Source organism: Anas acuta, chromosome 9, assembly GCF_963932015.1.
Source record: "Anas acuta chromosome 9, bAnaAcu1.1, whole genome shotgun sequence".
NCBI lineage: Eukaryota > Metazoa > Chordata > Aves > Anseriformes > Anatidae > Anas > Anas acuta.
In genome coordinates, this window is record NC_088987.1 from 16,340,406 (window position 1) to 16,358,818 (window position 18,413).

The following is an 18,413-nucleotide window of genomic DNA, read 5'->3' on the forward strand; positions in this document are numbered from 1 at the left end:
GCTGTCACTATACTCCCTCAACCTGCTCCTTCAAATGCAGGGACATCAGAATTCATGGACTGAAGGTGTAAGACGTAGCCAGGCTCACATCCAGCCCATGATGCAGTATGATGCATTTATGATGCAGGAGCACAAAACTGACTCAGTTTAATTTAGCACGTATGGAATAGAAACGTTGCCATCAAGCAAACAAAACAACTTCCAAAATGAGCCTAAAGCCTCCATCCTCCCTAAATCCACAGCCATACGCCAGGACAAATGAGCCTGCAGCACGCTGTAAGGTGGGTTGTTTTTTTATAGACTGAAATGGGAAATAAGGGAAATATTTATCAGAACGCTGGGACAAAGCCAGCTGCCAACAGCATCCCTCCCCTCCCCCTGCAGAGGAAAGCTTACACACTATCACAAACCACTATTAAAACTTGGGAGACATGTTGAGTTTCTGTTTGGAATCATCTGAAGCACTTTTGTTACAGGGAAAAAAAAAAAAAAAAAAAAAGAATAAAAAAATATACCTAATCTTAAATAAGGCATTTAAGACAAGAAAGAAGCCGGTCTTTCACTGAGCTGTCTGGGGAATACAGGGAGACTCTGCTGATGTAACCATTGGTACATACACAGTCACCCGCTAACTGGATAACATCAGTATCTGACACTTTTTTCCTGAGTGTGTGTATGGAAAAAAAAAAAAAAAAACTTTCAATAACCTAGACTTCAGTTTAGACTTGCAAAAGTATTTCCTTCAATTTTCAGTAATAATATCCTGAAAAAAATGCTGAGATGCATCTTCTCTGTACACATCACACCAATAACTGTCTTGGATTATTAATTATTAATTGATAATTATTGATAATCAATCTGTTCCTTGTACACAGAAATGATCAGTCAGACCATAAAACATTCAGTTCTGTTTTTTCTTAAAGGAGATTTTACAAAATTCAAAAGCAGGCGTAATCCTGAAGGCTGTTCTCTTACGAAGAACATAATTGCTGTTTTCTTTCCCATTAACACTCCACACTTTGAGCAGATGTGTGAAAATGAAACACGCTGACTATAATCTATGGTCTCCGTGTTTAAAATAGAAATACTTAACTCAGCTTTATAATCAGTGAGATGAAAATTTAAGTTCAGATTTTTACATACAATAAGTTTTTGAAATATTAATAATATCCTTTCCTATATCTTTAAAATATGCTTGGGTTTCAATTTAGGGTTTCCACAGAACTCGACATCCATATTATAACATTTTCTGTTGCTTTATTTTAAAGAGAGAACTGACACCAAGTAACACTGAAAATTAACAAGTTAAATGACAAACTCTAGAATTATTAAAGAATTCAAATGAAGAGAACCCATATAATTGGTACAGATGTAACTATGCATTAGTAAACTACCACTCAACATTACAGACAAAGACTGCATACTTTTATTGTGACAAGAACACAACCCTTGACTGGTTTGCTGTTTCCAGGGTCTGCCACAGACGAATTCAGCAAGGACACAAATTTGTAATCCACTCCTCCCATGTATTGAGATTTAAAGTATAAAAAGGTAGAAAAATAGCACGTGCATGTAGGGAGAAAAAGAATGTTACAATTCAGATTTTGGAGATTTAGAAATACAAATTACTGGGGTATTCGTCTTAGCTCCAGCTACGGGTGTTGGTGTGAGGCTCGGAAATTGAAGTAGCCAGCCATCTGACTCCCACTGAACGTGGAGGAAAATACTGGAAAAAGGCTCTGCTAGATTCACCAGGATTCTTTTATGTAGAGCTTGAGGAGATACTAAAAGCATGGCAGATGCAAAAAGGTGCTAACATTCTTGTTCACTCACTCTTCAGCCAGTGATCCCCCAGTAAAACTCATCCCAATGGGAAAGAAAATGAAATTAAGCCTAATGGGAAGATGTTGCAACATCTTCATGAACATTAATCCAAGGTTTCTGCTAGGTAATTTAGAACACAGTATTTGGACTTTTTCAAGTTTCTAGAAGGTTTCCCTAATCTAATCACAGAATCACAGAATTTCTAGGTTGGAAGAGACCTCAAGATCATCGAGTCCAACCTCTGACCTAACGCTAACAGTCTCCACTAAACCATATCCCTAAGCTCTACATCTAAACGTCTTTTAAAGACTTCCAGGGATGGTGACTCCACCACTTCCCTGGGCAGCCTGTTCCAATGTCTAACAACCCTTTCGGTAAAATGTTTATGTTTATATGGAACACAATTTCTTCCATCACTGCACTTTTAAGAGCAATGCATTACAGCCTCTTTCTCAGCTGTCAGTAAAGGTACCCAGGCAATTGTACCTACATGAGATAGGACAGTAAAGCCAGCCAGAGAGACATGTCAATGAACGCCATCAACAGCTACACCTAGGAACTGCAAATAAGGTCAGCTGAAGGCACAAGGTATTTCGAACAACTGACAGGGATTCATCTAGGAACATCATGCAATATTCTAGGCATTAGGGAGAAAACTTTTAAAGAATGTAGCTGCTGAACAAACAATAACCACAGCAGCTTTGCGAGGGAGATAAGCAGTTCATATTTTCCTTCCTTTTGAAGATAATTGACATGGGGGCATTGCATCAGAGTTGTTCACCAGAAGACACCTGCGTGATTTAGACCTCGTCAGTCTGCTCTGACATAGACCTCACACAGCTAGCTAAAAATAATGGAAATTTCTACTCTCTGCCATTCCACTCCACTTACAAGTTGTCACAAAAATCTCCAAAGTTCTTAAAATACCCACCAAAGAGATGGTGAAATTCAGCTGTTAGTAACAGAACATTTTCAGCACTTCATCAAACCCCATAAGCAGGCATGTGGAAAAAGAGCTCAGGGTAATAAGTGTTCAAGTTATAGTACCTTGTATCTCGAGATCTTTTAATTCAAGTGACTGTTTATCATCTCTAGACCAGTTCTGGTGAAGTATCACTTCAGTAACACAAACACATAACTGACAGGTGGATTACAGAGAAAAATGCCCTTCTACTTCTACAAGGGGATGTATTAGGATGTTGCAAATTCTAGGGAAGTAAATTGCAAAGAAAGTTTCTCTTTCAGGAACAAAAGGAAGTCTCAGCTTAAAGCTCTTGTAACTTCTTGCAACATTTAGACATCTTCACTTACATTAATATTGTATGATTTTTTCCCCTAAAAGAATTACGTAAATTCCATCAAATTTGATTTTTGCTGTAAACTAAATCCAGTACTGGAGAACTGTAATACCTACCTAAGTCAGAACTAAAGAAAAAGCATTTTTCATGTAAGAGTAAATAGGGACTAGGATCAAGTTCTTCTCACCCTCGTGATCAGTTTCTTCCGAAAATGACTGCAACACGGAGTAGCAAGAGTTACTTGCTTTTTTATGACATGAATTAAACAATGTTTGACTCTTCATTCGTGTTTTGAAATTCCTCATTATATATAAAATGGCTAAACCATATTTCTACTCCATGCGATAGCATCTGTCCATCATTCGATATTTGCACATGAAAGGATATCAAGAATAGGTTCTTGAATACTTTTGATAGATTTGACTCTTACAGCTCCTTACAAACAGATTCCAAGAGATATCACAAAGGTTATTTTCCATATATATATATATATATATATATTTTAAATAAAAAACTGAAACTTAAAAGTTCCAATAAAATATCACAACTTAAAGGATGCCCTTAGAAGTATTACAATGCCCTTTTCTTACTACAAGGGCATTTCAGAGACAGAAGGCTATGAAGCTCTTTAAAAAAAACACAGTTCTAATACAATTCTGCTGACTATGAATATCTGCCTTGATTCACATTTACTTCGTAGCAGGGTTAGAAGAATACCTTCTTCCAGTTACACATAACTCTCAGGGTGAGAGTTATTCCTCGTAGAGAGAGGTATAATTACGTAGATAGGCCCTGACTCCTGACTTGTGTTGAAGAAAAAAGCAGGGACAACAACGGCAGCCCTACTAGGGCCTCTGCTCTCCACAGTTTACCACCCTAGTATGGGGAAGGTGTTACAAATAGCAGCACCACAGATGAAGCTTCTTCACCCAAGCGCACAAGCTGCTAGGTCTTGGCACAGATCCCCACCCCATGGAGTACCTGACACAGGAAATCCCAAAGTGCAGCCAGGAACAGAAAAAGCCATCAGGAAACCACCATGCCCTGCCCTCCTAGGGATGTCTATGAAGTTCAGACAAAATACCTTGTTAACATAGATGAGGAGCCTAGTAATACTGTGTCCAAGCATCATGCCCAACTTCTTGCAAGAAAGCTGGTAACATACCAGAGATTATGAATGTTTCAATAGCTGTGCCTAGCTGGTTACTGGTACACCTCTTACTGGCCCACCAGCAGCGGGCATGCAGTACCAGTGGACCTGAACACCTTACAACTTCTGCACGGTCAGCAGACAACTGGTGGGAACTGGGGATCACAGAACCAGAGCTGCAAGGGATCGTAACAGATCATCTAGTCATGGCTCTTGGTTTGAGGCAGGCTCACCAATCATTTGAAGTTACTGTCTTGTTTTTCAACAATTTAATTGCTGGAGACTTATCACACTGTCACCAACTGCAGCCCTTGCATTCTGCAGAGTACATATATTTCTTTACTTCTGTGGGGCTGCCATACAAGTCCAATTTACCACCCGAAACACACAAAAATAATATTGCTTGATTCATATCTGTCATTTCACATTTCTAGAGATGCTCTAACTCTAGTCCTTGAACTAGAAATCCTGTTTCACAGGTCTGCAGGAGCAACTGCAGGCATGCTTTATCCTCTCATGCTTAAGAATGGTTCAGATTTTTTTTCTCTTTTACAAATGGTGTTGTACAGGTAAATTACACGGAAAGGAGTTGCAGTCTCCTCTCTCTAAAAGGGGTAGACATTCCATGATGAGGTTTCTTCTCTCCTGTCCATATCATGAAACTAACTGGCTGCTCCCTTCTCCGCTCCTCAGAGCAAAATGAGATTGGGATGGGTGGGAAATCTAGAAATGCCCCAAAGGTACAGTTTTTCATATTTTTATACATGTACTGAATGCTGATAAGGTGTGTATTAGTCATCAGGCAAACCTGCAATATTCTTCATCCTTCATCAAGGAAAACACTCTGCAGCTAATGAGGGTTTTTTCTTTTAATTCTTTAAAAAAGAAGTTGAGAAAATAAAGCATCAGATACAAAAATAGTCAGAAGCAGATACCATTTACCATCAGTCACACAGAGGTTAAATACTTCTCATACCAGTTACCACCATTCACCTCTTTCTACTTTACAGATACCAGAACTTTTCCAACAAAACTACTTTTTTTTGTGTTTGTGTAGCCACTTAAGATTAGAAACTAGAGAAGATTCAACAAATTATTGCTGAACCTAGTTGTGTTTGTCTAGTAACCCAGCCTTCCACTGCCTTGAAAAGAGAAGTTTGCTCTCTGAAATAGTTCAACATTTTTACTGCCCAATGTACAATGAAGAAAAAATGTCAGATGGTAACACCTCATCCACTACTGTGCTGTTCCTTCTTTACCGAAATTCAATACTAGATTCGTGGATCTCTGCAGATCTCCAAAGGTGGCTGAGAGAACTTCAGCCTCCAGCCATTTGGGGATAGAACTGCATGCAATACTGCTGTTTCTAATCCGAATCAGCCAGCAATTAAAGAGATTTGCATGACCACATGAACCAAGCACAAGACATACATTTGCCTGAATACACCCTTCATGCATAGTTTCAGCATCTAAAGTTATGAATGAAGGAAGCATTCCTTGCTCACAAGGGAGTGTTACCTTATCTAGCTAACAACGGATTTAGAGCCCAAAACTCAGTCATGTGCTAACAACTCCTGTCTGTACCGGAGATGATCCTGTCAAGCAGACACCTGCATTCCAACAGTTAGAGGATGGACAGTCCTTTAGGAGTAGTACTATAAAGGACACTAATTAAAAGAACTCCTAGAGGGAGTACCTGAATTCAAGGACAACCCCAAGCAAAAAACATATGTAAAGGCAGTTCATCATTAAATCCTATCACAGAATCACAGACTGGATGATATTGGAAGGGACCTCTAGTTCAATCCCCTGCTCAACCCAAGATCAACTAGAGCACACTGTTCAACATCTCAGCCATGAGGCCAAGCTTTCCAGGCCACGAATAGACATAATTTCTAGGTATTAAACTAAACTCGTACTTGATATATGCACAAACGTCTTATCCCTAAATACCTGAGCATAGGAAACGTGATGCTTATCTTCTAATTAAAGAGGTTTGTTGTTTTTTTTGTTTTGTTTTGTTTTAACTAAAATGCTATCTGACGTTTATCTGAGTAACTCCAAGAAAAGCTTTGTGTAACAGGGTGGTCTTTCACTCTGCAGTTCTGCGCCTGCTCCCACAGTGGAAGTGCACCGTGTTCCAGTATGAAAAGTATACAAGATGTGGAGGGTGCTCTTCTGCTTCTTAGGTTATGTGAAAGAAGGGCAAGATACCTGGATCGTCCTGTTAAATACTTAAGCAAGAATCTTTACACCTAAGAATGACACCTAAGGTACAGGGGAACTCAAGTGACAGGAATATGATTTTCAGCCTGAATTCAACTGCAAACAAATATTTTTCTCATCTCTATTGACTTCACCAGAAAGGGGGGGGTTGATAACAGCCCACAGAGGACTGGGAACCAGCAGCGCTACAGACTAACTGCTACTAAGTGAATGTTGTTTCACTAAGTCAGAAGTCCGATCAAGATAGCTTACAAAAAGAAATAAAAAAATCTACATTTGAACTGGAAATTTCCAATCATTTTCCTGAAATTAAGGACACAAAAGTAACTGACAATAAGTTCTGAATACTCAACTTGGATTCCAAAGAGGTGTTTGGCATTTTGATAGGCACAAAAGTTCAGCGTTTGTTTTTACAAAACTGTTGAGTGAAGAAGTACACCAGTAATTGGGATTTTCTCAGTCTCTGCAGGTGCTCATGTAGAGCAGAATGAAAAAGAAATTCAAAGAAAATAATTGAAGGACATGACAAGAAATAAACCATCTTCAGGAATAGCTGACTTTGTATATAGTTTCTAAGCCAGCTTGCCACTGGAAGAACTAGATCTTATGGCATTAAAATATTTTCTACCCTGAACTTTAGCAATTCTGTTTTCTATTAACAGTAACAATTTCAAAAAGTAAAATTTCTGAAGTCCTGAAAGTAGTGCCCAAGTTCAGCATCTCAGAAGGATGTAAAGGAATAACTCAGGGCAGTGTTTCATTCTGCATAGAGGAAGAGATACAGAAAATCATTCCATAAGAAACAAAACCCACATACACGTATAGGCTGGCTTTATCTACATTCCTATCGGCTAAGACCACATCGATACATACATCTGTACAGTTCTTAATACAAGAGTGCCCAGACACAACAATTCTGCTTAATGCAATTTTGAGAGCTTTCTTTAATAGCTTTTGTTTTTCTTAGCACCATCTTCAGAAAAAATGGTCAGAAAGTGACTGCAGGTCAGACTGACCTTCAAAGGTACGAAGCAAATGCCATTTCCTATGTATATACACATCTCTTTCTAAAGATGACACCACTCTAAAGTCAGCTTACGGACACAGGAGGCCACTGACCCAGAATGGCAGTGATTCAGCTACTCTGCACCAGTAATTCCTTCCTGTATGGAGATCTTGGAAGGACTTCACGTTTCTTTCCAACCACGTAGCAGCCTAATACATTAAAGCAGGTATTGCTCGTACAAACCATTAGTATTTGGCCTGATTTCAAATCAAAGATACTTCTCCTTGACTTGTTTCCAAACCTCATATGGATCTGTTCTAGTATATGAACATGCTGCTTTCTTTTGCACCAAGTGACAGAAATGTGAAGGTGTGCTTTGGATCACAATGGTCTCTTCTCACCACATGAAAACATTCTGCAGGAACACTTGGGGAAGCAGGGAAGAGAAAAAGAAATGTGTAATCAAGAAGTAGAACCCCAGGACAAAGCAGTAGCAGCTGAATTCTAAAAACCCCACACTGTTACAGAAAGGAATCAGCTTTCCTTGGGAGACTGCAATCTAACTATGAGAAAGCGTGTAGTTAGCTTTGCAGAGGAGACTTAAAGCAAAGGATGCTAGCTTCCTTATACCTTTTCTTACTGGGGAAAAGTTTGACTTTGCAGATTGGAATAACAAGGATTCCTGTACTCACAGTTTCAGTAGCTATTTAATGAATTAGAAGGCTTGTCAAACACCCAATGAATTCCCACTGCCTTGTTAGAGAAAACAGGAATTCTCCAACACAAATTGTAATCTAAGGCTGTCTGAAACACCCCGAGGAAATTCTACAGCCTTCAGAAAGGTACTTGCAGGTGGACAAAGCCACAAGTTTCAGCCGGTGAGAATTGTCTTTGCTTACAATATCATGGCTGATTCATGTTCTTTTGTACTCCTATTCTGAAAAGCCTTGGTGTAAGAATTGGTGCTGTTTGAGGATAGTTTGTACAGAACTGAAAACAAGCACAACCATTTACCTTTTAAGATGTTTCACAGTCCCTTCTTTGCATTAATAGGTTAATCATATAATTCACTTGCACAGCCAGAAGATATTAACAGGAAAAAAACAACCTTCTGGATTTTCAGTATTGGGCGTAGAACAACTAAAAGGAGAAAGTAAGATAACTGAAAGAACATGAAGTCCTACAAAATTTAAGAAAAGGTGGATTCTAGATTTGCAAGCCAGAGATCCTCTGTTTTTAAAACGGGAACCACAAGAATAAATGTCAGTCACAAGAATCCCACAGGGCCTGTTGCAGAAAAAAAAAATCCTTAAACTTTGCATAAGCTTTAGCAAATGCCCACTTTGATCTTTACACCTTGGGTCAAGTCTTCTCTTTGCCTGCTTACATTTGGTCAAAACAGAAGATAATCCACCAGGTTTTGGAGAGGAGGTTTCCCCACTGCTAATCCCTAGAGAATTTAAAGGGCTAGCCTTAACACAAAACTCAGTCTGTAAATGAGAAGAAGATATTCCCTGCAAACAAAGTGCGTTTTTTGACAAGTCAGAAGAAGCTGCCTCAGGCAGGACAGTTTGAGACCAAGTTGCCATTTAAGCAAAAGGATCCTCAGTAGGTCCCATACTATTAGCACAAGTAATGCACTGTTCCATGTTTTCCTTCGCCATGGCTGCAAATTGTAGCTGAAAGAAAGCTGGAGGAGAAGAGGAGTGAAATGAAAGCTGTAGTAAGCAATTCAGTAGCTAAAGTTACCTGTTAAATTTGTACTATTGGAATCAGGATCCAGAAAATGTTAGTGTCAGCTGAAGCAGTAATTCAGCAATAAGCATGATCAATGGCTTTTAATCCTTTGATGCAGATGGAGAAGAGAAGCAAATTATCTCAGATGCTTATTAGTATTTTTAAATTATACTTGAAACAACCTTACACATTTCCACTTGTGCACTCACCAGGATATTGGCTGTAGAACAGGATTAAGATACAACCACTTTCATCCACCATTAATGTTAAAGTTGAAAAACAGATTTAATTCCTGAACTGATAAAGTTTAATAAAAAAGACTGAGACTACTTAAATGAACTCTATGAAATTCTAAAATAAAAGCATTACTCAACAGCCTGTTCTGTAACACATGAGTTTAACAGATATTTCAAGTCTCTCAGTTACATTAAAGTATGCAGTCAACAATCAAAGTTAAAACAAAAAAGTGCCTGTGATCTATGGATCATTATTCCAGACCTGTTGTGAATCAGTGAAAAGGAGAGTAGCAAAGGACATACCTTGGAACTGCTCCCAAAACAATCAAGTTGGCTTTTTGTTTGTTGTTTCCAATTACAGCATTTTTCATATCTCTGTAAATCCAGAAAGAAAAACAAACCCTGGTAAATTATGCTGAGGTACTGAGGGCTTAATCTATAGAATTTACTATTTCCATGAAGGCTTATCAAGTACCCTTTCACATCTCCATGCTGCACCTACAGGACTGTGCTCCAGTGCAGTTTTCACAGCCCACAGCCACATACCCCAGAGCTCTGGGATTCCGTTATGTCCCAGCTTATGCAAGTAAGCAAAATCCCAAACTATCTCACATGCACACCAGACATAAAGAAGTCTCATCATTGAGCAAAATTAGACAGACTGGTTCTTCGTGCCCATTTATTCACTAGACTTCTAAAAGGGAGAAATATATATATATTGCTTGGGGAATCAAATGTTGATAATTTCAAGTACTAATTGAATACTCTACTGGGTGCAGGAATAGACAAGTTATAAAAAAAAAAAAAAAAAGAAGAAGAATGAGAATGAGTTTTCATTCTCTTCTCACCACAGGCTTTGCCAATTTCAGCAGGACACCTAAGCATCTGTATTTCAAAACCCCAGGAGCAAAGTTGAAACAAAAGCATTTCCCTATCTGAGCATTACAGGTAAAGGTAATCATACTATGGGAAAGGAGCAAGGGGAGCATTTTGGGAAGTGGACACTGGTTGTGTACACTACCAAGTCCTATGAAAACACATGGTTTGCAACCTTATTGTTCAGAAAACTGTTACTGTATGCTAACAAGCATCACCACCTTCTAATGTATTTTCCCCTAAATGTGAGCTCATTGAGCATGTATGAACATCCAGAGAATCTGAAAGAAAGCTAGCAACTTACAACCAGTTTCAGGAGAATCAAGATGACATTTCTAGGAAACCTTCTAGCTGTAGGAACCTTTATAATATAAACTACAGGGAGGGGAGGGGGAAACAGTCCAAATTAAGATAGCTCTTTACCAAAATAACAAAAAATTGCAAAATTAATAATCACTGGCCAACCTATGCCTATAATTCATTCAAATAATTTGGGAACTTTAGTGATTGCTTTAGTTAGTGCATATTGTTGCCATTATATCACTTTGACTTGCTGTCTGCAGATCTCAAGAGACTTAGGGCAGCCCTGTTCTTTAAGATCCGCCCTGGCCTGCACGAACATACCACTAACAGTTCTTAAAAGTTTCACTGCAATGAGCAGTTGGCCCAAGCACTTCATGTGTTCTAAAGAGCTTCTTGGTCAAGGCAGGCAATATCTGGACTGGTGTAAACACAACCTATACAAACCTCAATTAGTAAAAGGTAATTGACCGTTCTTCCTGAAGTATTTCTCCTTGTGACTCAGTCTCCTGCTGCATCCAGTTACAGAGCTGCAGAAGAGTGCTCCAGGAATTTTAAGCAAAAGGAAGCAAGCTAAATTCTCAAGTTTGGCCAGAGATCCTGGAGTCCCAGCAAAGGAGCAGCCCTGAAAGCAGACTGAACTCCGAACTGCAGTTCAGTGTAACTCTTGAAACAGGCAGAGGCATGAAGCTACTTGACTCGCCAAGTGAGACACTACTTAATAGAAATCTGCTTACATAGTTCAGTTGTATACGGCCAGGTATCAGTAGAGAACATTGGACTATCCTGTTACATCTCCCCTAAGTTTGGTGAGTTTGTACCTCATGACAGGAGACAGAGAACAAAGGGGAAAATTAGATGACTGGCTAAGCTCAAAATCCACAAAAACTTAAGGAATGAACTTGAAGGCTGCATGGAACTCAGTAATTGCACATCAGTGGTTTCTATGCTGAAGGTTTGATATGAAAGCGGCCCAATTATTTTTTTAATGTGCTTAAAGTAGAAAAGTAATTTCAAATCAATGGCAAAATCAATGCTCCCGATTTCTGAAGGGAATTTAAACTGTACAACAGATGAGCTAGGTTCAGGTACTAAACTGCTAGGGCCACTCCAGGGCTACCTATCCTGTTATTCTTAGACCCCAGCTCTCAAAATCATCAGAAAGGTTGCATCATGTCACCTACCCATGAAGGCATCTTGAGAAGCAAGAGAGAAGGCACTTGCCAAGCACTCTGAAGAATCCTGAAGACAGGATTGGCACACTGAATTGCCAAACACTCTGTTTTCTGGTGACAGTTTGATGCTCTCCTCAGATGATTTTACACATTTTAGATGGTGCAAGAGACACAAAAGGGTCTTCTGACAACTTCACAATAGAATAACTTGCTAACTTTATATCCATTTAATACACAACAAGCACTGCTTATTAGGATTTGATTTAGAGACCCGTTCAGAAGTGGCGTGAACACAGCCAAGTTCCATAACACGAATTCAGAGGTTTAGTGAGGTCACAGTCCTGATCTGTAAAGGATTCAGATGAGTTTCTCCATCCCAGTTCATAAAGTTCCTTAGGAAGGTCGCGATGAGTAGACAAGAAGTACTGTAAACTTGAGATACCAGACAAATCCAACACAGGTTCAAGCAGTTCCAACTTGCAATCAAGTGAAATACTTTCAAATTGGTAAGCAGACCTAAAACTGTCAGAGGATCACTATGCTTGTGTACATTATGTCTTGGCACTCCCAAGTTACGTGCCACAGCTCTCTTCAAATTTGCAATAGAAATAGTCTATTTAATACAGAAGAAACAGGAAGATACCGAAACAAAAAATACCCCTCTAATTGTGTAACTCGAAGTTGAATAACAGTAGATTTTCATTCAGTTTACTATGAAAAATAATTACACAATTCCATATTCTGTGTTACGGAGATTTTCTAGATCAGTAAGCTAATCTCCATAAGAAGTAAAGAAGTGCCATTTGCCGTCTTAGTCTACCAGGTCCTTGGTGAGTCATGCACCTTGAAGAATTGAGTGTAACTCCCATACTTGAAAACATCATCTCTAACAAGTCTGAACTTGACTGACTTCAGATCCAAGAAGACATGAGATTCATCCAAGAAAGAACAGTGAAGATCATTATCTTCAACAAGTGGTAACTAAGAAAGATCAGAAATTTGCAGTCCAAAACTGGATGCTCGCTTTGCTTCCAAAGTATCACACACACTGCTCCCATTTCCTACTGTGAAGAAGTCCTTGAAGTGAAAGGGGAAGGAAACAGCAGCAAGAACAATTATGAAGGCACGAGAACTTCAAAAGAACAACTGATCTATGGTAATTCTAGGCATTATCTGTGAGAAGACTGATCTGGAAGAGGAAGATACACAAACTTCCCAATAATCAGTTCCAAGCTTTCAGTTAGGTCACCAACCCTACTGCCACGAGCACAGCATGAGCAGCTTCAGAAGAAAAATGTAGATCTTAAGAATATATATATGTAGGTTTCTCAGCCTCATAAAGGTAGCTTTCCACCCCAAACCATACTATGGTTCTATATCAAAAACAATGAAGCTTCCATATGACAGAAGTCATAAGACACTCCTGAGTTTTTTTTTTTCCCTTTTCCGTTTTTTTTTCTTTTTTAACTATCCCGTGTCCTTATAGTTTCCATTCAAACTAAATTCAAAAACTCATTTAATGAAATAACTCAAATTACAATTAATTTTAATGCAAAGATGCAAAGTCTGGTGATTTTCATGCCAACGTTTACTGTAATGCAGTAAAATAATTTACATGAAAAACGGTCAAGCAGGATAAGTAGGATGTTAGCAGTAGAATGTGGAGATGTCCTAACTAACCTCTTGGAAATATTGCTTCCTGAAGTGCAAAATCAGCTTTTTCCCCACTCTTACTGCTTTTTAAATCAATAAGAATGCAGTTTCATCAGTTCAATCCTGTCACAATTCAGTTTAAAGTTATCAAAGTATGTAGAAGCTGGAGAAACAGAAAGACTTTTCTTCTTCCAAACTTTAGAAAAGGGGAAAAAAAGTATCAGGTAAGGTTTATCAGCTGTAACAATCTATTGGAACATAGCAACCCAGAAATCATCATCAGTTCAATTAACTTGCTACAAGCAACACTTTCAAGATGCAATGTATGCTAGTTTTGTCAATATATGGTTATGGTATGATTGTTTAAAGTATGTTGGAAGTATATTAAACTAAAAAAAATACATATCTAATTTTCATACAAATGCAGTTGGACAAAAGCTACAAGAGGAACTAATTTGCCAGTTTTGTATGGAGTTAATAAGCTTTTATTCTGATTCTTAAGGTGTTCCTGTTTAAAAGTACCAAATGTAGCCCACTTCAGAGAAGCAAGAAGCAATAATAAACACAACAATTTGCAAGTAAAATAAAGTCTTTTGGTTTTAATGATTCCTCAACAGTAAAAATTAGTTTTACGAGGTGTCTAAGTACTGAGGCAATTAACATTCTAGGCTGTTGATGTTCTTACTGTAGAAGCAATTTCAAGTGCTGACCTTTGTCCTAAGCAGAAATTACTTAAGTTCAACATCTTCATGAAGTTTATTCTAAGTTTGGGTTTCCTCTGAGACAAAAACACCAGAGGTGCCCTGTAATTAGTGCACAGTTCTCTGAACTGTTGCAAATTCACATCCCAGATGAAAAAGAGCAGACCTCTAAAGCATTCCTAGCAAGCCTTGAGACCTGTACCTCTTCTGCAAAAGAGATCATGAGAAAGCAATACAGTACATGAACTCTTGGTAAGATTTTGTTTTTACCCACCTTTCTAAATGCAATAAGTCAAGCACAAACATCATAAGCTTTAAAAAACTTATAGGAAGCCCTGGAACTTTCCTAAATCACCTTCTAGCAATGCAACACCTAAGACCATGGAGCAAGCTGGACTGACTTGGTGAGGAAGAAGTAAAAGAAACTAGAGAGAAGAGGAAATGAACTGTCTCCGTATTTTCTTGTCCTGCTTGTCTTTTGAAAATAGAGTAGGTAGCCTTATTTAGAAGATTCCTACACAGAGAAGAATATCCAACGTAAGATGAAAAATCACAGAAGGAAAAAGTAGTCCAAGACACTCTAGGCCAGAGTTTTTACTTCTAATACACAAAAATTACAGAAGATTGTCAGAAGATTAAGTGCACAGAGGAAGTATCCAAAACAATGCATTGTGAGACCACAAGATTTACCGAGCAGAGACAGATCAAAATTAGAGCGATAGGATGAAGCAAAGCATCCTTCTGGTAAGGTTTTCAAAAACTCAAAATTCAAATATCTGAAAGACATTTGGGATATTGCTAGCGGATACGAGGACAGAGCTAAATTAAGAACTGTCTGCTCCAAGTTCAGAAGAGCTGCTACGTTTCAGTTTCACAGAAGCAAATGCTACCTGGAGCGGTTGGACTTGAGACAGACACTGTCCAGCCAAGTTGTTTTGACAACTACGCTTTCTCCAGCTTTCGACTCTTCTTCCTTCTCCCTCATTCCCCCTCTCCCATTTTAATGGGCAGATGCAAAGTAATCAACAGCAGGAAATAATTATAATTTTTACATGTTAAAATATGCCCGCTATTTGATAGTTAATATCTACACGGATGCTACCACGGCTTGAACATCCGTTAAATGCCCAACAGGAGAGTTGGTTTCTCTTCTTGTCAGGAAACCTATCTGATCATGATTACTACTCCAACCAGGTAAATAAAATGCTAAAAACTCCTGCCAACTCAAGCAAAGCAAACCACAGACATCAGAAAACAGCTTATTTTAAAGTTAATCATCAGGTTGGGAGGAAAAGCTTCAGTATTTCTAATCTCATTCAAAAAAAAAATCAGTGTATCTAAAAAAAGACTCAGAAAAGAACAAAGTAGCACACAGACACTTACTGGCACTCAACTTCTTTGTGTTTTAACACTTGGAAACTGTTACACAATTAACAGACCACACAAACTAAACAAACCCAACAAGTAAACCCCAAGTCCATGGTTGCTCCCAATCTTAATTCTCTCAGACACCACATAAAATGAGAGTGCTGTAGAAAAATAGCATATGGCTGCATTTACAGCAATGTAGAACCATACAATTTACCATAGATAATGCTAAAAGTGCGCATTTAATCCATCTTCTCCACACCACAATGCCAAAAAAAGCCTTGAACTCCTCTCTGAGGTATCCCATTTGGAGAGGTAACTTACCTTGTTAGAGGTTTCCTTGCCAAGGCAAGTGTCCCACATGGAAAGGTAAGCTGTTTCTAATGACCCCTACCTGTAGTCAGAAACATTCACACCTTATTCCCACCCTGAATCCATCTCAGGTTCCAGCACTTGCAGCATTTGCACGTGACTGCAGAGTCCTCTCATATCAAATTTTGGCTTCCACATGAGAGCCTAAACCAGTCGATTCAGCAAGACGACACAGAAGCTAGCATAATGACTCCACACCTTTCACTGCCCAAACTCATTTCAACTCATGTTCCTCTCAAATCTCAAGGTTAACAGGCAAAATGGGAGCTGCTGCTTTTCCCACCTCTCTCAAGCATGTATTCTTGCCTCATCCTTTGTAGTTTTATTGGTTCTGGCAATTGTGCTACAAGCTGGATGAGATCACTGATCAGCTGAAAAATTGCCTACTTAAACTTAAATCTGATGCAGCTTCAAACTTCAAATGCTCTAAGTCAGCGGAGGATGGGAGCTCAGCTAGCTTGTTTAGATAATCTTTTTTAAACTGAAAAACCAACAACATACAAATGACGGTTAGTGCTCCGCACCATCCTCACTTCAACCTCAGAACCAAACCCCACCACTTAAATAAACTGGGTTGCAACACCAAAGATTATCTGAACAGAGGTGTGGGGGAAACAGCTGCACTTCAGTAGAACTCTTGGGAACAGGTGCTCTGTTCTGGGACGGAGCAGCCAAGAGCAGCAGAATACTCTCTTCACAGCTGATCTGAAGCAGCAAGACCATCCGAGAAGCACTGCAGTTGCTTCAGATAAATGACCCAAACTATCAAATATATATCATATATATTCACTCTCTTGGCTTTAGTCTTCTTTGCCCATTCTCCCATTTTAAACCCCCCAGTCAGTAGCAAAAGAATTTCGTCTACCCCAAGTCATTCACATAGAGAAACCTTAAGCTCTACTCAGTACAGGAAAATACCTTAAAATGGTCTTCAGGTACCTGGTTAGCTGTTCTCAGATGTGCAGTCATAAATTTTAGGTGGCACTGTCCATACCAGCCTAGGCCAGCAATCATCAAAGGATCAACAAAAGCTGTTTGTTTGACACAACTACTACCTACTAGATTATAATCTCATATCTTTTAAAGTATTGCCTCAATTTTTAGCTCCAAACAGCTTTCAGCTGAGACAGTGTACTGGCATCCATGTACTTAGGCATGCCTTAATTTTGTTTTTCAAATGGGTGCTGGGAAGTGCTCACTAGGACAAAAATTTATCAATACTCAGCTCTCCCATTTTTCATTTGGGGGACAATTTCTGGATGTTTCAGACAATGCATGTTTAAAGCATGTTTTAACAAGTAATTTTACCAGCTACCCCTCCTGTTACTTTTCCATTCCCAAAGAAAAAAAAAGCAAAAATCCCAACGTACTTAAATTATCAGTTCATCACCAGCAATACAGCACACATACTAAAACCATTGTAATCATCTGGCAGACAAATAAGTGTAAACAGATTTTTACCCTTTGAATGCCACAAGAAGCATTAACCTTTTACAGGGAGGTAACCTAAAAGAACATAGTCCCATACTGCAAATTGGAAACGAGCTTGTTTTGAAAGGGAAGTGAACTATTTTTTAAAGTCAATTCTGATCGGTTTGAATCAGAACCTCGGAACAAAAAGTCAAACGCCAGATATTCAGAATCACAAACTTGGTAGCATTGCTGATTTTATGGCACACATTCTCCTCAAGCCCAACCCCTAGCTCAGTTTAACTCCCCCACACACATGCAAAGGGCACAGTGCCTATTTCTCCCTCCTATGCCTGCTACATTTCTCTCTCCCTTATAACCAGCTCTCTTCTATCGATTTGTTCGCCAACCACAAAGTCGGGCTAAACTCTGCATGACCTCAGCATTCAACTGGGCTGAGCTTGAAGTTTGCCACTCGAGACCTTTGTGACCAACACTTGCCTGATTTTCTCCAGCCACATCAGCTAGTCTGGTAAAAGTTGCTTCTCTACTCTTACCCTGCTTATGGCCTGAAACCGTCACAGCAGCAGCATTGCTACTCCGAAGCTGGCATCAGGAGCGCAGTTTTGGAGAAGACAGCTTTGTGCTCCTTCTGAAAGGCAGAGCCTCAACAGGTTCATTGATCAATGCTCTCAGGCTCAGAGTAGCAGCCACAAAGCTTGAGATATTAAACAACCCTACCAGCCTGATGACTTCTAGCCAGATATAATAGGCGGACCTGATTTCCTGTAATTTAGCTCACCTCGAAGCTTTAGACCAGGAGTTACGATACAGAATTTATTTGAAAAAAATAAAATAAGCAGTATTATGCATTTGTACCTTTTGCTGCATTATAAAGCAAGCCCAAAGGGAAAAATATCTTATTCTAAGAGAGGATTACATGATTTCTTTGCCTTTGTTATAGCCTCCCCTCTTCTCTCTGTATCTACATTATTTTTCCACCTGACTCTGCAAAATCTATTATATTGAAAGCCACTCTTCACAGAACACTACTTAATTCTCAAACAATGTTCGAGGCCCT

General features: G+C 39.0%; 1 protein-coding gene across 6 annotated transcripts in view; it reads right to left on the bottom strand.

Moving 5' to 3' along the window:
- Positions 1–18,413, bottom strand: part of ARMC8 (armadillo repeat containing 8) — a 74,966-nt gene that overhangs the window by 48,873 nt on the left and 7,680 nt on the right. For 5 of the 6 annotated variants that reach the window (XM_068692479.1, XM_068692478.1, XM_068692477.1 and 2 more), the window contains exon 3: positions 9,781–9,852. The exons of the other annotated variant lie outside the window; for it this stretch is intronic. In XM_068692479.1, the coding sequence (XP_068548580.1) occupies positions 9,781–9,852 (72 nt within the window). The remainder of the gene's footprint in view (positions 1–9,780; positions 9,853–18,413) is intronic. 6 annotated transcript variants of the gene reach the window in all.